This window comes from Chroicocephalus ridibundus, chromosome 4, assembly GCF_963924245.1.
Source record: "Chroicocephalus ridibundus chromosome 4, bChrRid1.1, whole genome shotgun sequence".
NCBI lineage: Eukaryota > Metazoa > Chordata > Aves > Charadriiformes > Laridae > Chroicocephalus > Chroicocephalus ridibundus.
In genome coordinates this window covers 60,235,252-60,262,069 of record NC_086287.1, presented here as the reverse complement: position 1 = coordinate 60,262,069, position 26,818 = coordinate 60,235,252, and the positions used below count along the sequence as shown (strand labels likewise).

General features: G+C 39.3%; 1 protein-coding gene across 6 annotated transcripts in view; it reads left to right on the top strand.

Moving 5' to 3' along the window:
* CDC42BPB (CDC42 binding protein kinase beta) overlaps positions 1-26,818 on the top strand; it is a 98,231-nt gene that overhangs the window by 25,687 nt on the left and 45,726 nt on the right. For all 6 annotated transcript variants that reach the window (XM_063333115.1, XM_063333112.1, XM_063333111.1 and 3 more), the window contains exons 2-5: positions 4,666-4,757; positions 17,602-17,685; positions 21,187-21,282; positions 25,751-25,899. In XM_063333115.1, coding sequence (XP_063189185.1) covers positions 4,666-4,757; positions 17,602-17,685; positions 21,187-21,282; positions 25,751-25,899 — 421 coding nt within the window. The remainder of the gene's footprint in view (positions 1-4,665; positions 4,758-17,601; positions 17,686-21,186; positions 21,283-25,750; positions 25,900-26,818) is intronic.

The following is a 26,818-nucleotide window of genomic DNA, read 5'->3' as shown; positions in this document are numbered from 1 at the left end:
GACTAGAGACCTCCTGAGGTCCCTTTCAACTGGAGTTGCTGAAAGAGACCTGCAAGTCTGTGTATTATTTTCTTGCAGTTGTCACATTTATTTAAAACTTGAAGCTGCCAGTGATACAAAACATCAGATGTTCTTCAACATTTGGCAGCTTCAATTCAGTGATTTTTGTGACTCTGAATTTCTGGAAGCTTGCACTGCCTAACAAAATACACAGGAGTCCTCAGATTAGAGCCACTGGGTAACTCCACCACTGAAGCAGTAGTTGTCATAATAAACCCAGGGGGTAGTCTTTTGTCCCCTGTAATCTAAAGGTGCTAGCTTTTGTGATTCCAGATAGTAAATTACTGACATCAATTGAATGGTTCATAATCGGAATAGAAAGTGAAAATCCAAAACATACCTCAACACTTCTCATTTTTAACCACATTCTAGGTTGGGAAAAGTTGCCCTGTTATTTTTTTGGAGGGTGATGTTGACAATGATTGCATCCTTCCCTGACCTGCTTTCAGAAATGAGAGGAAATTTGACGTACGTTTCTGACCTTGGCAGAGGCCGGCATGTGCCTGTTCCTGGGATAGCAGTGCGGAGTGCCCAATCTGCTGTGTCACATTGTCTCCGCTGGCGTTTCCTGCAGCTTTTAGTCATTCTGAAACAGTCTTCAAATGTCTTTTTATCAGGTGACATAATACAAATTGACTGCAGCGTCGATGCACCATCTCACAAACCTAAATCACAAACCCATTTACCTATGACTGTACTTCAAATTATGTTTTCAAATTATTCAAATTGATGTTTTCTTTTTGGGCAAACAAAATATCCTAGTCCCATCTATCAGGGGAAAAGGAGAACAGGATCGGAATAGAATTTGTGGGTGGAGAATTGTCTTTCATGCATACCCTGGTTTTCATTGAAGAAATAAATGCTGGCATTTCACCTCCCCTTACGAATATTGATCAAAACATCGACTGTTATTGTTTTGTATTACATTCTTTAGAGCATACATTTCTTGGGTTCTTAAAATTAGTTTTTGTTGTTTTTTTTTTCCTTGTGTGGCCTTATGGAGATCACTCTTGTTCCAAACAAGCGTAAGTACAATAATGCCAAATCAGGTTGAGAGAAAAAGTAGTGATGCATACAAATATATTGCACACAGAATGCCTATCCCAAATTCTGATTGCAGCCTCACAGTCATGAATAAACAAAGGCTTGCAATTACTCTCAGCTAATGTTACCCTGACAACAGTATGTATAAAAAAAAAAATCAGTAATCACTGCCAACAAAACCCCCTGTACAGCTAATGCCCCTGTTTGCCAGGATGAAATACTTTCATTAAGGCATTAAATTAACTCCAAATCGTAAGTCCTGCTTTTAATATTAGGATCAAAACTAATCAGTAAAGTGTAATTATTCATTCCAGTGTATGGAGAGAAGTTTGCTTTGAGTTCCCTTTTTATAAAATAGTGCTATCTAAAAGGAGAAGCTGGAGCTTTTTACCAGTTACGTAGTGATGGGTATATCAGTTGGCATCATTCTGGCAAGCACAGTGAACACGGCTCTCTGATACTTCTTGGTGCAAGTTTCTCGCTGATATTTCTTGATGCAAGTTTCTGCTTACTGAATTTTGATAGTTCTGTACGTGTTACTCATCTGGATATTAGAGGGTTGAGGAACAGCAACCTCCTGGGGGGGAGCAGGAAAGCAATTTGGAAATATTTTTTGATTTAACTTACTAAGAGGTAAAAATTGTGCAATCCAGTACTTAAAAGCAGCAGGTTCCATCCTAGTATGAACAGCGTTCTACTCCAAAATGCCAATAAAGTAGATATCAGTTTAAATGGAATACTGGTGTGTTGCCTCCTCTGAGCTCTCATCTACTGAGTAACTTCTGTTGTAGTCTCAGTGATGATGAGGTTTTGTGGATATTAAGTTTTATTTTCAAATTTTATTTACTTTTAAGGAACCTTAGATGCCCTGACAAAGACTTGAATTTTTCCATTTCAGGGGAAATCCTATCCAATTTCAAAATTTACACATTTGGTGCTTAGCTTTCCAGGAGAGAGCACTGAGGTTGCAATGTTTCTGAACACCAAGCCCTGCTAAATACTAAAAGCCAACATTAGTTAAGTGCACAAAGAGGTTGTAAAAAATAGTAACTTCCTTTTAGTAGGGAATACATTTTTTTCATTTACACATGTTAAACTAATTAATTTTAATATGTTGATTTCAGTTGACTAATTTAGATGGAAGAAGCAGGACCAACCTAGGGCTTTTGCAGTTTTTGAGTTGAAATGGTGGTAAAGTGAATAAGGTCTGCTAATCCTTCCTTCTTGAAGGCTACAATTCCTAGAAAGACAGCATTAATGCCTTTCTCTGCAGACACTATTTCTTCTGTTTACTAAAATTTAAGTATGTGCTCTGCTTGATACATCATAAATACTATCTTTTAAAATATAAAACTAATTGAATTCACTTGCTTTAATGCAATTTAATGCATTTCTAAACTGAATCCCAGTTTTGGCAAGGTGAAGTTTGATACATTTCAAAGCAAGGAAAACAGTAGACAAAATCATAAAATATTTTGTCAGTGGTTAGCAAAATACGAAAAGTGTAAGAGAATAAGATATTTTTTTTTAAGTGTACAACACAGCTTAAACTTACATAGGTGTGTGTCTTCCCACTTCGGAAGTTGCTTGTGATCAATTTACAGACGCGGGGTTTTTTATAAATACTTAAACCAATTATTTTGGTATTCTGTTTACTGACTAGGATTATTGTTAAAACTGGTTATTTCTTTAAAAAAAAAAAAGTATTATTCTTGGGTTTGTATCCCAAGTAAAATTGCTGTATTTCATTTCCCCTCTCCTTGAATAGACTAACTTTGCAGAAGTTAGTCTAATGACTTGCATACTGTAGTAGTGATCCATAACTTGATAATGGAACTTCCACATTTATTTCTTATCTGCAGTTGCGTTTCCTCCATCTGTTCCAATCTGATGGGAAGAGAAGGAGGCAGGAGAACCTTGCGAAGTAATTGATATATATCACAGCCATCAGCAGTGGTATTTACTTGTATAGATGTCTGACTGGACTGGTATAGGTCTCTTAAATCATTTGAGTTGGTTTTGTTTGGTAAATTTGTTAGAAACAATTTGAGGTTTGGGGATGATAGTCTCAGCAGCCTTCTGGCGGGGGAGGCTTTTCTGCCCAGCTGAAATGGGGGATCTAGCAGAAAATCTAGTAGGGTCTCATTCTTCAATTTTTTACTTTGGGTAGACAAGAAACATCCAGTGAAAGGGGTATTACTTCTGGAGGAAACCTTTTCAATAACACCTCTCCTGAGTACAAAGCAGCATGGCTAGTCTTCAGTACAGCTATTTCTTCATTTTATTAGCTGTTATACGAATTTTGCTGAGAGGTTTTCGGGCTTTCTTGGTTAGGCTTCATACTGAAGGCTGTAATCTCCAGTTCGGACTTCTGTGTCTTCTGTGTGTTTGTGAGGTTTGGTTTGTTTGTGTTAGTAGCTAAAACACATCGTGAAGGCAGTGACCCCTCTTGTAGGAGTTCTGTTTGGCTTATAACTCGTTAGCTTAATGATAATGTAAGGTGAGGTAAAACAGGAGCCCCGGATGAGTTACAAGTAGCAGTTCTGTGATGTTTTATTCAATTGCAAATGGAAAAAATACAGCTGTTTAAAAACTTCAGTCTTTTTAGTCTAAAAATGTTTGTGATGAGCTAGAGAAGAGCAATTTATTTTTTTTGTGCTTAGAAGCATAAGCATCTTTGTAGACATCATACTTGCTCTTGTGCAGTTTAGCTTGTGCCACTGTTTTTCCTTATTGGTTTGGTCTTCAATAGTCACAGCAGTGAATTGTAGCAAATGCTGTATCTAAACAGTAATCCTCATCCTGTGATACGTTAGAAATAAATATTCTGAACAGGAACTGGAGAGGAGAAAATTGATGGGATCTGCAGGTACAGTGGAATTTATCAGCCAGATATTTTGAGATGTATTGAGTCCAGCGGGACCACCAGAAGAAAGTAAGGGTAGGTTAGTTAATTGCTGGACACGTTTAGGCTGCAGCCCTTTGCTACTTGGTCTAATTGAGATCCGGCGAATGTTGCTTAACAGATAGTTCAAAGTAAAAAATCTCAAATTAGCCATAGATCTTGTTGAAAATTATTTCATTGCTATGGAGCAGAGACAGCTATCTCCTGAGAGTGGGTTGTTAAAGCTTTTGCTGGTACTAGCTGAAATAATAAAAAGTAAAACTGAACTCTGCTTAAGAAGAGAGTTATTCTAGTGGCTGAAGGATAGGATGGCTTTTCTCTAGAGTTTACCAGTAATGAATGAGCTCTTCAGCTTTCACATGGTCCTTTACTGATTCATGAAACCCTAAAGAAAGAGGGGGGGGTGAATCCTGCTGAAAGACTACTTCTTTACTCAATGGCAACAAGGCAGAACCAGTCATAGAATTGAACTTTAAAAAAAACTTTAAGTATTACTTAGTATAGTTAATATTTTTTCCTTCTATGCTTCTGTTAGTAGTTGAAAAAGTGCACTGGTTATGCAACAAGTACTTTTGACCTCTGGCTTATGTATTATTTTGGCTTATGATATTTCTCTTGGTAATTGAACTTTCCTTTTTTTTTCCCCCCCTAAACAGCAAGACCATTTACAAAATTGGTAAAGGAAATGCAACTTCATCGAGATGACTTTGAAATTATAAAAGTGATTGGAAGAGGCGCTTTTGGTGAGGTAAGAGATTTTTACTCTCAGTTGTGATAATGTAACTTTCATCGTTGATGCGTCTGATTTCTTGCTGCACTTGACCTGTACTTGTCCTGAAGACAAAAGATTTACGCAGATGTGCTAAAATACTTCCAAATGTGGGATACTGTCTAGGTACTAGTGAAAGGTCCCTTTGAAGCGCAGGGTATTTAGTATCCAGTTCTGCCATTTCTGTGACTGGCTCGTTCTGACTTTGGCATAACAAAACAAGTGTCTCTTCAATGTGTATATGAACAGGGTGGTCCCACCTAGCAGCTGCACAGCTGAATTTGGGATCTCTTCTCCCACTTGCCATATGTACTCTTCTGGACTGCTATAATTTAACACAGAACTGGGCTGCTTCTATGGTAGGAACGCAGAGGCTGCTCCACCCATCTGCCTGTCTCTGTAGCAATCTGGTAATGCAGAAAGACGCATTTGGCTGCCTCAAAGGCTGTTCCCTGTCATCTTTGAAGATCAAAGGCTGGTGGATCTGTTTTTTTGGACAGCAAGTTGAATCATGCTGGGATGATAGGAACGCCTTGTGTTCTGAGGACTAGCCAGTCCCAGGACCCTGGACTGAAGAAGCTTCACTTAATATGCTTGATGAAAGTCTCATCAGTCACCAGTGCTCTGATGGGGCTTGCCACTGGCAAAGGCATTCATGAGCATGTCCCCTCCAGTACGCGTAGGATACCTGAGACTTCTGGAGAACCTCAAAGACACCCCTTTCAGCGTTTAAGTACACATAACATAGCTGTCAGCAAAAGAGGTTACTAACTAGAGAATTTCTAGAAGTGAAAAACACCTTAGATTTCTTTCAGGAAGCTTCTTTTAAGTAGTGCCACAGTAAAGTCAAATGTAGTGACAGGCATTAGCGGCTCACTTGAGCCCATTAGCACTTGGTTACAACTTCTGGTGCTGGTGGCTAAGGCTAGGCTTCCGTCTTCTCTCCCATCTCATCTTGTCTCCACAGAGCGCAGGACTGTGTGCCATGCAGGGCTTTCCTTCCAAGCATAGTGTGTCCTGGACACGTCAAACTCTTACATATAGAGTTTGATTGTGAGACAGAGGTCTCACAGGCAGAGCAGAAACTGAGCTAGAAAAATGCGAGAATGCTACTCAGCCTGGGTTCAGAAAGCAATGAGGTTTCTGTGTGCATGTGCACGTGGTGGTGGATGAAGTAACAGCTTCGTTTCCACATAATTTTAAGCTACTTCAAGGACTTCTTCTGAGGAAGGTGGACACCTAAGACAGACAGAAATGAATGTTTCAAGTACATCTCTTCATCTGTACCACCCTCTAATGATGTGAAGAGGTAACAAGTAGTTCACGTGTAGTTTTTGTGAGCATAGCTGCTCAAAGAACTTCAGCATTTTAAGTAAAATGTTCAGATAAATAGTAGCATCTTGACCTAGAAGACAAAAGTTCACTTTCTAGTGGATGTTGAACTTGATGAGTTGCAACGTTTGTTACAGAAAAGGAAGTGTTATCTTAGGGTAATGGAAATACTGCATGAGAATCACTTGGCTGTTTCACTTGAGAGTTTGTTTTTAGCTGGCATGTATTATTTGAACATGGCTTTTAGAGAGGAAAGTCACTGCAAAGAGTTTGGTGGGAAAAAATAGAAATGGGAAAAAAGTTTGATAAGTCTAAGGAAGGACTGAAAGCTACAAATTAAGTCCAGAAAAGAGTTCTGAGCAGAAAGGTTTACAAGTAGATAAAAGACCTAGAGAATCAAGACAGTAGTAGGTGACTGGCTACCTCTCCATTAGGGTTCTGGTTCAAAGCAGTAGGACGGTTTTGAAGGCAGTCCCCCCAGTTACTGCAGAATGATTTTGTTATGTGCTATCTGGATTTCTTTTGCAGGAAACGAAACCAGAACCTCCGTTCCAAGTGTGCACCAAATGTGCTCCTGGCTCCACAGGGTACATAAGAATCAATCACCGGGTTTGACTCTCCTAATAGCTTCAAAGCATGTTTAGTCCAGGAGACCAGGCTAGATACAGTCTGAAGCAAAATTCCTGAACTGCATACAGTAAAGATGGGAAGGCTCAGCACAGGCTACTTTTATCTGTTGTTCTGGTCTTGCGGTTCCAAATTACTTGCTATAGTGGCTGTGACCACTGATATGTAAAGAATTTTAGATTAGTGTTTTGGCAGTTTGTCTTTTGGTGGGATTAGAAGTGGTTTCTGGATCTTTTCAGAACTAGACTTGTGAATGCTGTAGCTATCAAAAATGGTTTCGGGTCAAGGGAACCCTTTATAGTGACTTGCTGATGGGAATGCCTTCACACAGTATAATTTTAAGGAAGAGCTGTTTTCCATAGTGCTCGCTCTGTTCTTTTTCAAAAAGGTGCCCTTTTCCACATAAGGAATTGACCAACTGGAAATCTCAGTACAACAGCAGATGAAGTATTTACGTGAACTTCAAGAGACTTCACTTTATACTTGCTAGGGGGTTTAGGATGATCTTTCTTAGCTTTGGATCAAGAGTCTTAAAGTGTATAAAAGATACAAATTCTGGGTGGAAGCTTGTATTAATAGTGTTTGGAGTGCTTGAATCAACAATGTCTTTCATATTCTTTTCTTTTGGAAAAGCATGAAACTTAACTAAAGCAATTTGTACATCCCATCCCCCCAGCAGAAATGAAATTTCACAGAAGTGGAGAAAGTATCTTAATTTCATCCTTCTGTTAGAGCTGTGAGTGCTCACAGTCAGTGGTGTTACTTAATCTGTCAATGTCATGTTGTCTTGTTCATCTTATAAAAGTTTTAGTTTATAGCTGCAGCAGCTTGGAACTTTTTGATCAGTTTAAATTATGCGGGAATCATTGATTTTAGGCTCCTTATACTTTAATCCCACTTGCCAGATAATATTTCATGCTTTTTGCTTATGAATGAATCCTTTGACCCTTGTGTATACTACAGTGCTACAACTGCCAAACACTATAGGCATTATAAAATAGTAATTATATGAAGGTTGAAATTCCATAGTAAGAAAATAAAATCTAGTTTATTGAGAGGGACTTGTGGCATCTGACTCATATAAAGCAACACTTCAGAAAACTGAATGGGGGAGCTGTAAGTAATATTTCTATATCACATTCTTACACACATAGAAACTATGTTAGAAATTAGCTGATGGGATTCTAGTGGTTATAAGGTTATTCGTTAGTTCTTGTTTAAAAAAAACAACTCAAACACAACTATCTGCTAGAATTAAATTTAAAAAATACCTATAAAATATTTGTTAGAATGCATAAAGAAATTAATCAGAATTAAACTAAACATATTCCTATTAGAACTAAGTAGTTTAAATTAAACGCTGAACAGCTAAACAAGCCAGACTTCAAAAAGGATGAAAACTACATTCCATTCTTCTCAGTTTAGCTACTTTGGACTTTTTGGAGAACGCCACAGGCTTTCGTGTTACCAAAGAACTTTTGCATAAATCAGTAACTTTGAAGAAAGACAGCTTAAACAAAATAAAGGCATGACATTAGTTATTAGTCGGGATCAGTGGTCAGTTTTTGCCACACAACACGTAAGCCAAGGAAACATGGTCTTTGAGTTTGTCCCTGTGAACACAACTGCAAAATGAATATCTAATTGAAGGCAGATTGATATAATCACCAGTACATATCTGTACTGATATGTATTTCTTTCGTCCTTGCTCTCTTGCTTGTTTGCTTTCTCGCTTGCTTTCTCCTTTTCAAACCAGCAGAACTCAACCTGATTCTTTATGCTTTTTCCAGCAGTATGAGAAGAAAACCTAACTGGCAATCCGAACTGCCTGAGTGAAAGTTCTTATAGCATGGGAGATTTGAGAAAGCAAGAGAAAAAATATTTCTTAAAAATTATTATTATTATGGTAAGACAGCAATACTCTAGCTCCGAACGTGGAGGTTTCTTCTCTAGCCACCTGCCGAAACATGCAGTTCTCCTTTTCTCATAGACTAAGCCAGCTACTTTGCATACAGGATGAACTGTATGTCTGAATATCCTTTACACCAACATTTAAGGCTCTGACTCCTGGAGTCACTGGCTTGAGAACATAATTTAAGTTTTTCAGAAGTTTCGCAGTTATGAAGAAAAGTTTGAAACGTTCTTTGAGTTCATGACAGCTAGAACAGCATATAATTTGAAATGCTGGCCGTAAGAAGGATAAACTACTCATGGCTCATCCCCATTTCCTAGGGTGTATTCACCTTGGGGGTATGTCAAGCTGGATGGAACATTTTCGTGGGTGCCCCAATGTTATTTTCAGCCTTTGTTTTTGCGGGTCACAGGGGCAGATAGCTCATGTGCAGAGGGGCAAGCTGCATAAGCAGTAAAACCAATAATAATTGAAAAGCTACCTGAAATAAAATCAGAGCTAAAATGGTTTTCTGTAATCTTAATTCTGGTTTCTATTAATAAAACCAACGCAGAAGTCTGTCTTTGTAGACGAGAGTGCATATGTTGTGTAGGGTGAAGTTTTTTGTTAACTAGTGAAAATAGACATTCTTTAGGTGAAAAATTAAAGAATATGAGCATAGAATGGAAAACTCCTCTAGCTTTTAGACCTTTAAAAATCCACACCAAAACAACAACAAAAAAAACCCCCAAACCCACTTGAAGTTTGAATGCGCCTGATGACTACTTCTGTCCAGAAACACTGTGGACCATTATTTGAAAAGAAATAATGTCCTGAGAACATGCGCTTGGTGGGATTGTGCCTACCTGAGAAACCTGTGCCAGCCTAAGAAGTGCCTTCTGTCTGCTTGGTGTTGGCCTCTGCCCACCAAGGGAACTGGGAGTGCTACCATATGGTGATAGGGACAGGAGGAGGATCCTGCGTATGGGGACTGTCTGGCTCTAAATACTTGCACTTGCTCCTTTGCAAGCTTCATCTGACCTCTTAGTAATGTACTTGTAAGTCTTTGAGATCACTTTTCCTCATTTTGTGTAAAGGACCATTTAGGCACTCCACTGTAAATTAGCACATTTCAGTGAAGAGCAATTGTTGAAGGAAGAACTGTGTCAAGATGTACCTTGTTTGAGAACTCAGCTTGTATAATGTGGCTGACACCTCCTGGAAAGTTGGCAGCATGGGACTCAAACAATTGTTTTCCTTCCCTTGTTTGTTAGCAGGGATTTCTTGAAGGAGCAACGCTTGCTGTGGTTGCAGCGGAAGGGTGGAACTGCTTGGTCTTGCTTAGCACAAAAATAACTAAAACTCTTAATGTGCCCCACCTAAGTATTACTGCTCTGGATGGATTAGAAATACCTTTTCATATAAGTGCTGTTATGTACAGACTTGATCTGTGTAGTGTTTGGTAATAGGATATGTCACCTCGACTCAGGGTGCTTAGTCAGAGGCTTAGTTGGAATCAACAGACGTAAAAATCTGTTTCCAGAAGAAAATAAATAAGGGTTGGGAGAAAAAGACTGATCCCCTGTGTACCATGGCTTTCTGATAAATTATCTAGTTCCTAACAAGAGATATAGCAGCTAAGGGCGCAGTGAGACTCAAAGTGAATATGCGAAACCTGAGCTTCCTCGGACAGTGGTGCTTGGCAATGCGACACAGAGCTGGTAATGCCTTCTCCACCTTGTCAGCGCAGCTGTAGGGTACTGAGTTTAACATTTTTATGTACTTCTAGAAATTAACCGGGGGCGCATTGAGCCCACACGCTGCAATTAAGGCTGTCTCACCTATTCAGAAGCTTTGGTGATTGGTCTTAGATACCTAGCAGGGACTGTACCTTCCTACATTGTAGATTAACACTATTTGTAAGTATTGCATGCAACATCTTGACACTTTTCATCCAGCTATTCAAAGAGTCAAAGCATTCAGAATATGATGCAGAAAAAATGTTTAATTAGCTTTGCTTTTCTACTGTATGCACTTCACCAAAAAAAAAAAAAAAAACCAAACCAAAAAAACCCCCAAATAATCAAACCAAGGTATTTTCTGCTGTGGAAATGGACAAAGAAAGAAGCTGCTTTGTTATAAAAATGCTTCAAAAGAGCTGGTTGCTATCTTGGTCCTCCCCAGCTCGGTGTCTGTCTGTATGGCAGCACCAAGTTACTATGGTGATGGGCAGGTTGCAAGGAGCCGGAGAGACACAGTTCCTTGTAGTGCTGCTGCGAGACCAGACATTTGTCTCTGCAACCCCCCCGACTGCTCAGGAAGAGCTCAGGTGTTATTCGGGGCTTTTATTCTTCTTTTGCAGAACCTTTCTGGCTGGCACTTGGGATTTCTTATTTGCACGACATGAAGATCCACGCTGTGCGTTCAAAAAAAAAAAAAAAAAAATTTGTTTTGGAATGTGCACCGTGGCACACAAACCCTACCAAAAGACACTCTGGTTGCTCATTTTAGGTGTAAAATAGACTTAAAAAAACCTGATAGAGCAGTCCAGACCAGTTTTTCTCAAAGATGCAGTATTAAAACTGTTAACTAAAGAGCTATATATCAAAGACTTCTCATATCCAAGAATACTGGGAGAATAAAGCAGTTCCTGTGGTGTTTTTTCAGTAGCTGGTGTCCAAGTATCAATAGCATGAGACAGAAATAGTAGAGTAGAAGTGGCATATGCAAGCTTTAACTGAGGGAAATGACTATAATATTCAATTATGAATCTGATAATAAGACATTACAGATAAATTGTTTACATCTGAAATGACATTTTGTCTCTTCTCCCGGTTGAAAGGCTTGTCTAAAATCTCTGCTCAAATGTTGAAAGCCATTTCAAGTTCCTGCCAAAGGTTAATTCATGGTAATTTTACACTATTTTATCCATGTAATTTTATTGTCCATTAGCCTAAGCAGATCTTTTTTCTTTTATCATCCTTATTACTGATGTCCTTCCTTCCAATTTTATTTATAGGTAGCGATCATAACCCCCTTTTGACATTTATTTTTTTTTAAGTAAAGCTTTCTTCTTTTCCCACAGTACTATGAGAGGCTCTTTAGTTCCTGATCATCTCAATAGTCCTCCTTCACACCTGCTCCAGATAAAGTTTATTTCTCTGAGGTGTGGCTGTATGTGGAGCTTCTAGTGAGTTTGTATTTTTACAGGGCAGTAATGTTTACCCATGCCTAGTGGTGTGTATCTATCTGACTGTGAATTCCAGTTGCGTTTGTCTTTTTCTTGACTACCTGCTGTTACGAGCTGTTTGCACAAGGATTATCACCTGTATGTTGTGTTCCTCTTCTTTTCAGCTGATGACTTTTTGCATTTGAGTTTCACCTTATTCCTGAAAGTCCAGTCCTTGAGGATAAGTTTTACCTGAAAGTTTAACATGCCATGGGCATGAATAGTTAGGTTTTTTATCTTTGCTTTGAAATTAATGCCAGCATGGTTTCCAGGAAGTCTTTTTGTTAACTATTTTAATGGTTTTCTGGAAATTCAGTCTTGCATTTAAATGATACCTGCATTTTCTTACGCTATGCTTATCATCTACATAAAAGAAAAGTTGTACCTTGATGCTGCTTACTAATACTGATCGTGTCACTCGAAGGGCAGGGTATGGTGGTGGGAAGTTGTGTCGTGTTTGTAGAGGCTGATTTGGCTCAGATTCCCACCCTGTGGGTTTCATCAGGGCAGGAGGAAAGGTGGAGCTTGGCCTAGGGTGGCTTTGCACACTGCAGCCCTAAATGTCAATGTCAAGATCAAAATGCATCAAAATACGTCTATAAAATAATGCAAGAAGCAAAATACTAGCTCTTGCCAAAGCCTAAAAATGTTATTTTAGCTACATTGATTCAGTTTTTATTTTATTGCAGTACAAGTGAAACAGTGCTTTGAGGCAAAAGGTACGTGAAGAAAATGGATGGCGAGTAATACAAATCTGAAAGGGTGTTGTGGTGTGTAGTTACCGGGGCTGGCTCTCTCTCATGCTTTAGCCCCAGTTCTCATACACTTTTTGACATAAATATGTCTAAAGTTGGTTGAAGTATAGGCACTAGGATTCAATAGGCTTTCCGAGGTCCTTGAGGAAACATGCTTGATCTTTACTGCAGTGTCCCTGTTGCTGTGAATCTTGAGCATGACAAGTCCTGGTGATGGTAATCAAATTGGCTGGTGAGAGCTGAGACACACGGGGGCTCGCCTGGCAGGGGGCTGCAGTGGCAGGGCAGCCTCTCCATCTGGAACTCTTCCTTATCCGTGTTTTAAGACTTGATAAAACAGAATCACCTAAATTTCTCTACCAAACTGCTCTGTGATTGTTGAGTGTTCGGAACCCCTGACTCGCCCTGCCAGCCTAGCATAATGAGATGCAAGCTGGATAAGTTTTTATTTTCTTAATTTGACAGGGATATCAAAGATGTTCTGGGTCAAAGGTGCATGGGTTAGTTGGCCCACATCCCATCCCTTTGGCCAGGCAGAGAGGTGTAGGAAAAGTCCAAGGCCAGAGCAGAGCTGAACCCTCCCATCTTCAGCGGCTGAAAGTTCAGGGACTCCCCAGCCGCACCTGTAAGGTCAGGAGTCTCTGAGGCTTCTGCTCCATGTGTTACTCGGATATTAAGCATCTACTTAAAAGTACTTTCTGAACACTTAGGTGTCCACAGCAGCCTATGGCTGAGTTCCAAAACTGTTGTGTAACAATAAGACTTCCTTAATCTTGTTACCTTTTTATTTTATTTGACACTTTTTAATTACTGTGTTATGAGAAAGAGCAAATAATTGATCTCGGTTCATCTTCTCTGTGACATTTGTGGTTTTGTATGCCTGTCATAGCTGTTATCTCTTCCAGACCTGGAATATTTTAGGTTATTAAATCTTCTTCAGAAGCTATTTTATACCTCTGCTTGTGCCTTTTTTACCTTTCATTATCCTTAACATACTTTTTCTTTTTTAACTTGTATTACAGTGTAAGTTGTAATAGCCTTAGAAATGAAGAGTGAGCATCAAAAGAGTGAGCATCCTGGTCTTTAGTAGTCTGTGCATAACATGAGTAGTGGTTTGGCCACTAGACTTTTAAACTTTGAAGACAGAAGCGATGCTTTTGTTCTTAAAGTAGGCATTTGCAGCAGTGTACAAATCTGCATCCTTTGGAACGCCTCTGACTCTGGTGGACTAGTATGTAGTATAGGAGCCATGATATTTAAAACGTGACATCTTACATGGTTAGCACAATTGCAATATAAAAGGTCTCTGTTTGATCTTGCAAAGCAGTCAGTGTGGTTATTGTAACTGAATTTGAGGTATGCCGGAGAAAGAGGAATTAATACAAAAGTAAGAAAAAACAACTACACTGCAGCATCTCAGAAGCAGTCAAAGCCTGATATGACAGATGTAAACTTAGAAATACTGCCACCTGATGAAGAAAGTAAAAGAAAGCTAACTTGAGGAAATGCTGAGGTGTTCTATGGAACAAAGGGATCTTCTGCAATACTGCAACAATATTGCAGTTATTCAAGGCATAATTTAATTTGTGCTTCCCTGTTTCAGTTCAGACTTCAACAAGGTTTGGGTTTTGCATTTCTCTTTGTTTTCTTAAAAAATAAATCCTAATGATTAGAGTGAGTTGAGGTGTCAGGTCTAGTCAGACCAAAATTCTGCTACTTCTGTGTGACATCTGCTCCTTTCAGGTTTCTTTTCAGGATAAAATTCTTGAGGAATTACCTATTTTGCTGTATGGTTAAATGATTTTTTTCTGCTGGCACAAGAAGCTGTCCCACTGTCACCCTTACAACTAAAGCAGCGGTGTGTTTACTGGTGCCATAACTTGATAACCACTTAAAATGAAAATATGAGTCAACTTTCCTCTTATTAATTCTACTTTTTCTTGCACAGAAGACAGTTATCTTCCCCCAGAAAGTTTAAATTGGGCTTTTTTTAAGCAGTCCTTTCAGTTGAAAATAAATAGCACTAATATAGATAGCAACTGGGGAATTGCTAAATAGGACTTACAGATCATCACTTTATCCAAGGATAAAAACCCAGATGAATATCTGGGTTCTGATTTTTGTGCTCTTGATTTGTACTTGAATCACAGAATGAGTTGGGTTGGAAGGGACCTCTAAAGGTCATCTAGTCCAACCCCCCTGCAGTAAGCAGGGACATCTTCAACTAGATCAGGTTGCTCAGAGCCTCATCAAGCCTGGCCTTGAATGTCTCCAGGGATGAGGCGTCCACCACCTCTCTGGGCAACCTGTGCCAGAGTCTCACCACCCTCATTGTGAAGAACGTTTTCCTAACACCTAATCTAAACCTGCCCTGCTCTAGTTTAAAACCATTGCCCCTCGTCCTATCGCTACATGTCCTTGCAAACAGCCCCTCCCCAGCTTTCCTGTAGGCCCCTTTCAGGTACTGGAAGGCCGCTCTAAGGTCTCCCCAGAGCCTTCTCTTCTCCAGGCTGAACAACCCCAACTCTTTCAGCCTGTCCTCATAGCATAGGTGCTTAAGCCCTCTCATCATCTTTGTGGCCCTCCTCTGGACCTGCACCAGCAGGTCCATGTTCTTCTTGGGCTGAGGGCTCCAGAGCTGGACACAGTACTCCAGGTGGGGTCTCACGAGAGCAGAGTAGTCGGGGAGAATCACCTCTCTGGATCTGCTGGCCACGGTTCTTTTGATGCAGCCCAGGATGCGACTGCCCTTCTGGGCTGCAAGTGCACATTGTCAGCTTGTGTCCAGCTTTTCATCCACCAGTACCCTCAAGTCCTTTTCCACAGGGCTGCTCTCTATCACGTCATCCCCCAGCCTGTATTGATAATGAGGATTGTCCCAACCCAAGTGTAGGACCTTGCACTTGGCCTTGTTGAACTTCGTGAGATTTGCTCGGGCCCACCTCTCTAGCTCGTCCAGGTCTGTGGCTGAGCAGTTCTAGCGCTGTGGTGTAATGAAAGTTGAACCTTGCCACTTCAGGGCTTGCAGATCTACACTTGCAAATTGCTTCTGCCCCAGAGCTTCTGTTCATCTGCAGCAGGTAACTGCACTCAGGTCTGGCCCGTCCCATCAGTGGAGATGGGGGTGTATCCTGAGTTGTCGTGCACTGTGTGCAACAGAGTTTAAAATGTAGAGCGGGTAACACCAGCATCTCGTAGTTTCTCAAAGCTTTTGATGTGCAGTTTGACTTACTGTGTGCCTTCAGCTGTATTGGGGTAATAATGATTCAATTAAGTGTATGGAGAGAGGTTGTTACAACGGCTTTTACCTGCAAGGCCGTGATGAGGCTAGGAGCAAGACTAAACCTTTTAGGCTGTTACTGAGGGTCGGTGTTGAACAGTTTCTTAGGTGCCAAGAAACCTCATGTGTTTGGTTGGGCTTTTCTCCTGTTACTCATCCTTCCCCCACAGCATAAGAAGTGTCTGCCGGAGGTGTTTGGAGGCCAGGAGACACTGGGATGTAATGTAGCTGTGGATATCCTACATAGCTTAAAAAAAGCTGCTTGTTAGTGCTGTGTCTTTCATAGCTGCATTTGTGGACAGATTCCTATACCTTTCCTGTGATGGATACCTGCTAGACGTTTTCTTAAGATATGTTTCCATTACATGACTCTCTGTGCAGGTATGTGCTAGGTGTCCCTCATCCCTTACATGACCTGGTGAGTGGAGCTTCACAACCTGAGGCGTGGGAGGCATAGGTATGCATCTGCAGAGTCAGGTGTCTAATTGGGAATATCCCATTCTTGTGTTACTGGAGGAGCAGTCATCCCCCTGCCCCTCGTCTGGAGCTTCTTTACTGGTAAGGTGCAGGGAGCTATTATGTTTTCCCCCTTCAGGACTTCTGACTATATAGTGTTGCTCTCCTTGATGCGCTATTCCAACCTTGCCTTGTAGTCAGTGTCTTCTTAGAGCTGCTGTAGCTCCTGAATCCCTTGTAGAGAAGAGTTTTTAAGCAACAGAAGAGGCGAGCTGATGTGATTCCTGTTACTTTTTCCACTGCTTTTCAGAGCTCTGTTGGAAGCAATTAATGCTGGTTGGTTTTCTGAAATAGAGGCGAGCTGAGAAGCAGCAGAAATATTCAAGCAGTCCATGTATAGTCCTGTGAAAATGCTGCTGTCTTAGTCATGATGCCTGCTTTTCTTTTGCCAACTGGAAAAAAATTGTGGAAATTATGGCTTTACTACAAGAAGAATTAGTTTTGGTCTTGGAGAATACAAGTCTTGGTCAAAACAAAGTCTTTGCATTCCTAAGCCTTGTAGTTTTTGTATTCTTCTGCACAGCTACTGTTCATAATAGACCAGTCTAAGCAAGTCTAATACACAGGATGCATAGTAAAATGCTTCAAGTAAAAAGATGAATAAGTAAATGAATACTGGTTTTGCTTCTTTTTGAGTATCTGCGTACAGTACACAAAAGCATGTTAATTTGCAAATAGCTTTCAAGTTTCTGAAACCCGAAATGTGAAAACAAATTAGTCAAATGTAGTATATTTCTATTGACAGCAGCCTTTCTTGTTTTCTCAGGCTGCCCTTTTAAATGTTGCCTCATTGGCTGAAGGCATGGCATACAAGCATCGCTTGTTCTTGGCAAACAATGCAGCTTTACTGCGCATCTTCATATGAAAAGCTTCGTGCTCCTCCTGCATCATCCCCTCTGTACTTGATCATGAGCACTTGACCACACATGGTGTGCTGTGCGTCAAGCACATAGTGGTAATGTAGGAGGAATATAGAAGGAGCAAAGACTCAAGCTGTAGTTTATCAACGTGTGAACTGATTGCTGATGCCTCCATAGTAACTTACTTTATTAATTTGTGGACATTAAGCTGCTTGAAAATTTTTTCTCTTGAAAAATATTTCTCTGACCATGCTTTTGTGTGAACATTAAGCTGTTTAAATATTGTATTTTTCTACCATACTTTTGTTAAATAAAGATATCTTATTATTTCAGGTTGCAGTTGTTAAAATGAAGTGTACAGAGCGCATTTATGCAATGAAAATTCTAAATAAATGGGAAATGCTTAAAAGGGCAGAGGTAAGTAATATGTTTCTTTAATGCAGAGAATTTTTAAAATGGCATTTGGAAAATTACGTTGAAGCTCTTCCAGATTCGGAAGAATTATTTCATAAGCATAGGAGCTTCATTCTTTTTTCTTTTTTTCCTTAAGCTGTTTTAATGCAATCAAGTCTGACAGTCCCTTCCAGGCATCTGTTGTTCTCAGCATTACCGTGTATTCGTTCACCAGACAGTCTGCCCTAGTTCTTACCCTGAATTTATTGGCCAGATTTTTGTTTACAATAAAGGCAAGTTAAAGACTACATGAAAGCTGAGACTGGTGCTACCATGGCATTCACAGCTGTATACAAAAACATTATGAAAAGGTCTTTTTTTTTTTCTCTTGCATTCAGAAAGCATTCATTAAGGAGCTTTGCATCCTACAGTTTGTAACAGGATTTATATAACTGGTGAAACTATAACTAAATACTTTGGAATCACGAATTCAGATTGTAAAACAAAACGTGTTAAGAAGGTAAATCTGTTTAAGAAGGGTATTTTTGGTGAAAGGAGGTGTACGTTGTCACAACAAATTATGTAAATGTGAATAGGTACTTCACAGATTAGGGAAGGACGTACTGAGAATGTGCCATGGGAAGGGGCATGTTCCTAGGATACCTACTGCTGCATGGTAGAGGAAAACCTTATGGCAGATGTAATAGTACATAAGTCAACAGGTAAACAAACGATAGATTTGAGAGGAAAATACATGTAGCTCATCAATACTTGCAGCAGTTCTCTTGAAGGGTGAAGGCCAGCTGCTTGCTGAGGACTCAGCCTGCTGACCCTTCCCTGTCCTATTCTTCTGTCCCTTTCCTGACACCTCCTCCCGCCCAGCCTACCCTTCCCAATCCCTCCCTTCCGTTCAGTGAGTCAGTGCCAGCTCTTTTCCTGTGGATAAATCTCCTCCCTCTTGTTAAGCCCCTGCCTTTGCCTGGTTTAGTCACACTCGGTCCATGGGTCCGTGCTTTCTTCACAAGCAGCGGCAGCCGCTGCCACTGGGCTGTTCTTTGAGCTGTCAGTAGAATTCACACTCCTGGCTGTGCTGCATCAGCGGTTCTGCATTAAGCCTTTCCCTGTATGGGGGAAGTTTGTGCCCTTTCTAGACAGGTTTCAGTTGGGTTAATTCATTGGTCGGTATACAATTGTTTTAAACCTAAATGCTTGTAGGGTCTCCCAAATTCTAATGGCAATACAGCTATGCTGGCTTACCGCCGTCATTTTTAAAGTAACTTAATTAAATGGTCTAACTAAATAGTTGAAACTTTTACATGCTGTTTACAATTATCTTCAAATTATGCGACTAACTCATGTCACCCTGCCGGGCAAGCAGGATGTGGAAGAGGGTTATCCACCAAGAAGGAGGTATAGTTTTCCCAATACATGCTTAGGACAAATAACAGTCCAGCTAAGTCCTCCTTCCCCTGATTTTCCCCACCTACAATAGACAATAAAGGAACTGGCTTCTCTGCTGTCTTTTCCTGTTCAGTTTGCTCGTTTGATTTGGCTTTTCTGGATAAACAAGACTTTATAACCTGCATGTCAAGTTCATAGAACATCTGGGTGTTAAAATTTCCCAAATGTGGTAAAACTTGTTAGTTTTTAAAATGAAGCCTGCAAGAATACAGTAGCCTCTTAAGTGGGCAGTTCCACTGAAGAGCAAACTTCAGGTGTTTTATTCTCCACTGTATGAGTGGTCTTAGAAGCACGTTGTTACACTGGTTTATGTTTGTTTTGTATGACATATTAAACATAGGAAAAAGTTATCTAAATACTGCTTATTTATGTACTAGCGGTAAGGAAAAAAAAAACCACATATGGTCGGAAACCACTAAAATACAGGAAAGATTAGTGAATATCAACTGACATCCATAAATGGGTTGCAAGCAAAAATAGGCACGCCGTTTATGTTGATAAGGTGGACCATTTGTATTTGTTGTTCTGACAGCAAAATACAGAGTCATTAGTGTATTAGTGTTGACAGTTCCAAATAAGCCGTGACTGGCTGATTAGGTAGCCTGTCGTGCTTTTTCAAGGCACGTCTCGAGGCCTTTTTAAGCTAGTGTAAGCAGAAAAGGAGAGTTTTATCCTTTGAATTCATGATGCAAAGGGTTCAGCGGCATTATTGGGTTTGAAGTGCTCATAACATTCCCTCACTGTTTGAGGTTGCAGAGTGAACTGGATCAAGGAACAGATGTCTTCGAAAACAAACAAACTCGTTTTTTGTGTTGGCAGCCACCTCCCATCGTGGTGCCAGGAGCACTGGGAAGTGCTGTGCTCTGGTGCTGCGGGCAGGCGGTAGGATTACTTGGGAGTTGCTGTTGCTGCCAAACTTTTTTGTAGAGTGATACTTTGGCCTTGCATTCATAAACCGTTAAGCCACTCTCAGTTAACATTTAATTACAATTTACATCTCTCTGCACCAGTAATTACTAGCTTTACAATGTGGCCACAGTATGGTCATCTTCAGTAGAAATGTAAATTGACTTATGCTTCCTTAGCAGGAAAAATCGTTGAGATAGCTTTATAAGGTACAATCAGTATATGGTAACGCTTTGGCTTCCCAGGAATGTTCCTTCTGTAGTATATGTTCCAGGACCTACGGACAAGTGGCAGTGACAACAGCAACAACTAAAAAAATCAGTTATTATCTAGAACACAGACACTTGAATCTGCAGCTACCACGTGTCCTAATAATGGCTCTCTGAATTGAGAGTAGCGCAGGAGTCCCAAGGTCTGCGTCTTGATATTTCTGATCCAATAAAAATGTTAATATATTTTTATTAAGGAGGACTTGGCTTGAAGTTTATGAAAGTTGTTTTTATGTAAAGGTGCTGAGAAAATCTGTTACACAGAGCTTGTTTCTCTGAAGTGTTTCAGTGTGCTATTTGAAGTGCAGGAAAGGTTATTGAAAATGAAAATGTGTTATACTGGACAAAGATAAGACAGTAATAGTAAAATCTGCTTATTTCCTATAGTGTGTTGTCAGTGTCTGGAACTGGAGCTGTAGAAAAGTATACGTGAAACTCTATTTTCACAAAGGTCTTTTTGAGAAGAACTAGACTTACTTTCCTAGAGCCACTATCTTTCTGATACAGATTGCAGTGGCAAGTTACCATTTTTCTGGCTTTTAAAAATACATTATGGAACAGAGCTTCAGTGTTGACTTGAATTGGTTTGTTGGGCCTTTTGGTGTTTTGGGGGCGTGTGTGTTGGGGTGGGGGTTTTTTGAAGGTTTTCTTGGTTCTTTTTTGTTTTGGTTTTTTTTTTTTGAAGATCGCAGTCGGGATTAGAGTGACTCAATGCCTGACTACAAGCCTGCAGAGATTCCCTGGCTTGTCACTTGTGCATACTGAATTCCAATGAATAGAGACCTCTGTTCAGTAATTTTAAATAATCCCGTAAAACATCCATATATATTCATCCTGTGAAAAGTACTTGTTGATGTTGACAATGGCTTTTTCCCCTCTCTTCCTTTAGACAGCTTGCTTCCGAGAGGAGAGAAATGTCTTGGTGAATGGAGATTGTCAGTGGATTACTACATTGCACTATGCCTTTCAAGATGAGAACTATTTGGTATGTTTGATTCATCAGCAAATAAAAGCTTTAGCTTATGAAAGAACTTTATTTTTGGTACATTTAAGGATATTACTGCAATAAATCAGTCTACCTCATGCCTCACAGCAGTCTTTCAACATTCTTGTTTTCTCCTTGAAGAAAAACTTCAAAGGACTGACTGTAACTCCAGGAGAGTGAGAAAATTGTGTAGTACTATAGTATATAGAGGTTTAGTTAAGCATTTTAAATTAACTAATCTACCCTTGCTTAAAATAAATCCTGCTTAAGTTTAATGTTTTGGATAACGTTGCAATTAAATAATTTGAGGCGTTAACTCTGTAAAAATAAGAAATATTTTTATTTTAAACTTTCAGAATGTCTTTTGAAGAAAGATTTTGTTTTAAAATGGCAAAAGTAATGTAAAATTTTACTTTAAACAAACTGATTAAACTGGTATTTTAAAAGTCTCAGGAAAAAATTAGCCTATTTCTTAAAAGTATTTAACTAAAATATGATTTTAAATCAGATTGGTCATCTCAGTAGTTGAGACACTTTAGCAACCATTTATGAAGTTGTTACTCCTATTACATTTTTTTTTTTTTTAATGATGGGTTACTGGAATAGTAACATATAAGCTTATGTTTACCTTTGTCACAGAAGTCAGGAGAGTGCAGGTCAAGAGCAAAATCGGTAAAGCCCCAACATACTACAGTATACTGAACCATACAGCTTCCATGTGGCTACTTCAGGCTGGGTTTGCAAACCTGCTATTTCTGTGACAACTCTCATAGTTCTAAAGTAAAAGTTTTCACCTTCTTAACACAATACTTTCAGATAGTACCACAGTAGCAAGTCATGATTATAAATAGAAAAAAAATGTATTGAAGCAAGGCTGACAATGAGTTCAGGAACTAAGCCTATGACAGTCAGGAAATACTCAGATTTTTTCACAGGTGCTGAAACAAAACAAATTATTGTGACTGTCATGTTAAAATTATTTTCAGAATAACAAGCACATCATAAGCAAATAAGTAGTTGAGTCTCAGACCCTTATTTACAGGCTATTTCCATTGAATGCTTTGTGATAGATCCAGATCTTCAACCTCTCCAAGTTTAGTTATCTCTGGCACTGCCTCATGAGGATAGCTCATAATTTCAGATTCCCACAGAACCAAACGGCCTTCAGACTTGCATAAAAATAACCTAAGACATCCTATAATGTCATATTTCCAAGAAGCTTCTAAGAATGGAGCTACCTAAGGAAAAATTGTTGGCTGTACAAGATAGCAAGCAGCAGTAATGACAGTAATCTAGTGTTGCTAATACCATTTTATACAAATCTGTTCCAAGCAAGCTATAGCAGTATAATACATTTCGCCAAATTCCTGAAGACATTTAGATGTTGAAGTTTCCCTTGACAGCAGAATTTAGACATCTAGCATCTAATTTAAGAGCCAGTATCTAAGAAGGCAACAGTTCTGCCTGGCAGCCAAAGTCAGCAGATTCCCAGCTTGCCTGAGGTCTGGTCCTGCATGTGCTGAGATGCTGCCTTCCAATTTGGTCTGTTACTCAGCATCCGTCTCATGTAAGTGTCTGGTGCTCACAGATGGAGTGTATCTGCATCTCAGTCACTCTGTGGTAAATGATGCATGAAGAAAAGGTGAAAGCACATCAGGCAATGACTTTCATCCAAAAACCTGGACAGAAGGTTCTCTTCCATACCATCCTGGTAGGTCACTTGTCCAGGGGCTAAAAGGTCTCTGTTCAATTCTCTGCTCAGCTTGAAGAAGTTTATAGCCATGTTTTTCCACATCTTAGGAGAGTGCTGCCATGTTACAGAACTCAGTCAGATTGGGTTTACTTTTTAGCTGTGCTGTTCATCCTTGATCCTTGTAGAATGGAATGCAAAGCTGAGAACAAAACAAGAACAGACAGCAGAGCTTGATTCTCCAGGCTGGGGTGGACATCAGTCCTCTGAACAAGAAAGCTCTAGGTTCTGGTATCTGCTACCAGTGATGTTTGTGCATTATAGCTAGTGACTCTTAAATGCAAAGCCACGTAAGCTAACCCGAAAGCAGAGAGAGAACCCTGGTGTCTTCCCATACCTAGGGCTTTGCCTTCCTCCTCTGGCTGCATGATAAAGGGTTCAGAACGTGAAAAATAAAAAGAAGGTAAGATGTTAAGGTAGAAAAATGGAGAGTCCTTGGAGAGTCTAGAAGTAATTGTGGGTTTTTTCCCCCTCTATTTAAAGTTAGTAGAACATGTTATGATGTAGAATTTAAATATAAGCAAGAAACACAAAATGTTAATTTTCTGGTTCTGCTGCTGTAGTTTTAAAATGGTTTAGAGGTAAATACACGTGGTAGTGTTTTCTAAACGGCCAACTCTTACATGACATTACACAGAAATGATAGCATGGCTTTTTTCTGGTTCTTAGAAAGCTTTCATAGAGACAGTTTGGGTCAAGATGGGTTAAGTAAGCCTTTGGCGATTTTGCTGAAGCAGATATGGTGTAGGTAAAACATAGTCCATGAATATTAGAAACATGTACGGGATCTGAAGTTCTTGATCTCTTCTAGATTCAAATCTGTTTGTTTTATTGTGACTTACAGAAAAATTTTCTTTCACAGTCTCATTCATGAGAAGGGCATATGGGTGTTTGTCTGCTGTCAGCCTCTTAAATGCTTCTGAGTATTCATGAGACTATTTTGATGTATTTTTTCCCTTTGATTTCCAGCTACTCTCCCTCTGTTTGATGTAGTCACTTCCCTGGAAGAAGTGATACCTCTAGATTTCCGCATCAGAATAGCCTTTATTTTAACCCCATGTGAAGGGAGGAGTGCCTCCAGGCATGAAGATCGTTGTGAATTGGAAGATGAATAAAATTTTACTTTCTTGTAGAAGTCTCACCATCTTCCTCTGATCCAAGTGCCTCATTTCATGGGTCAGCTGGGTTCTTGCTGAGTTACGAACGCTGTGAGAGCTGAGGGAAGTGCATTACCTTTTCTCTTCGACAGGCAGGATATTTCAGCTCGCACAGAAGTCTCCATAAACTCTCTTAGCCTTGAATTGGAGAGAAAATACTTTAATACAATATCCATTTTAAAAGGTTACTGGTTTCTCTCTCGTAGCCTTTTGTTTTTAAACATAATTGTTGCATATGTACAGTGTTCCAACACATGTTTGAAATTCCTTGATGGATTGTGCAATACTGACTGATTGATTTCGACATAAGGGATGAAATTTGCCTATCAGATAAAGCTATAATTTGAATACAGTGGAAAAAAATATCAAAACCTATGCCATTCAGATCGGTCTTTTAAGCCGAAAGATAGTGAGGAAATGGTTTGTATTACATTTTATGTTCTTTTGAGTTCCAGGCTTCTTTAGTGTACTTGCCGTGTGTAGGATGAATCTGTGGCAGGTACAGTAGATTGTAGGTTGCTTTGCCTTGAGGGGAAAAATAATATGACTGCATTGGAAAGTTAATTCCAGAATAAGCAGTTATTCCTGAAACCACGTATCAAATCATCTTGGGAAGCATAGAACAAAATGGCTCAAGACTGGTAGCACTAGATAAAATCATTACACTTTAAATGATGGTTTGGATTTAGGTGGATATTGCTAAGAAATAACTAAAACTAAATCCTCATTTTGTGGTATGAGAGAAACATAGCAAGTCCGAGCTCTTTTCTTTCACGTTACCTTATCTATGTTGGTCTTTTCCATGAACAGGGCAATGGATGATTGGCCTAGGAGGATGTTTATTTTTTCATTGAAATATATTTAAAAGAACATTAATGTTTGATTATTTATTTTTTTTTTAACATTTCCTACTGTAGTGCCTCTGGCTTGACAGTGCTTCTGGCTTGTCATAGACACCCCTAATGTATAGTGTCACCAAGCCCCTGCCAGCTGTGTTATGCATCCATGATGTGGCATGTGCCAAGATGAGTAGTTGAAGATGTTGATGTGATAAGGCCCACTTTTGGAACCACTAGTAGTATTGAAATGGTACCAAAACTAAAAGTAGTAATGAAATGTATATTTTAGACTAAGTGTCAAGTATTGCATTTAACTATATTTTCTTCTTTCTGCATCCTCTGGAAATTCTCAGTTTAAGAGTTTGGGACACCCTACATTAGTTTTGGTGATATTAGATCATTTTCTTTGTGTGACACTTGTAGTTGAGACAGAAATAAAGTCACTCTGATGTATTTGTCTGTTGCTGCTGTATCTTGGTTGTGGGGTTTTTTTATGGTAAGAACTGAATGCTGATGTGTTTTCCTTACTGTTGTTATTAAAGGAATGTAATATCTTTTTACACTAAATAAGCAAATAAAAGTAACACAAAAGATTACCAATTTTGACTACTTTCCCCAGGCACAGAAAAAATTCATGAAAGGGGTTTTTTTGGCAGTTCACTGATGAACTTTATTTTTTTTCCTTACCATCCGTCTCGATTGCTTTATTTCTCCCTTTGCAGTATCTAGTGATGGACTACTATGTCGGTGGTGACTTACTGACGCTTCTTAGTAAGTTTGAAGACAAGCTTCCTGAAGATATGGCTAGGTTCTACATTGGTGAAATGGTGCTTGCTATACATTCCATACATGAGCTGCATTATGTGCACAGGTAAAATATTGTCTTACTTGGCAAAAAATACATGTACAGTTATATGAAGTTAATCCTAAAGTTATTGCTGCGTATACAAATGGACACAGTAGCCACAGGCAAACTACTGTAGGTACTTGCTTACTGTACACTGTATAATAGTTGTATAAGCTATTATCTATTATATATCTAATATATGCATAAATATATATAAATATAAAAAAATAAATTATCTATAAATATATAAAAATACAAAAAATATATGCTATATATAAGCTATACATTTTAAATATCAAATTTTGATGGATTGATATTAGAAGCAGTGACATTTATCTGACTAACCTTTTCCTAAAGCTTTTATTTTTAATCAAGCTTCTTGACTTATTCTCAATTCACTTCATGCATATTTGTCTGCCTTTGCTCAAGCCAACCTAGAAGTTTGAAGTGGTTTGAATTCTCTGGAAATGTTTAGATGTTCTGCAAAACTTGCACACAGTGAGCCCGTGATAACATCACTGCGTGTATTGACCTGAGGTCATCCTCAAACGGTTTTTGTAATGCGTGGGCATCTGCTGGTCTAATTGCTTCTGCACACACCATGTATATTCCTGATCAGTGCCTACCATCATGTTAAGTGAGGATGTGTTCTGTAGTAGTTAAGAATATAAAATATTCCTCATGCTCTGTCAGAGGAAATGGGTCAGGAAGGTAGAGTACACTTTGTATGCTTCTTTTTTGGCTTCCTCTTAGAGCAACTATTTTAGAACTGTGAGTAGTGCAAGGGAGGCACTTGCTAAATATTTTGTTTCATCATTGCAAGAATCTTGATCGAGGGAGAATTTCTATCCTTTGTTTGCTTTTCAGATTTAACAACTATGTATGATGTGTCAACTAGGAAGCAAAATTATACTAATTCTGGAAACCTTTGCAGTTGTCCCTT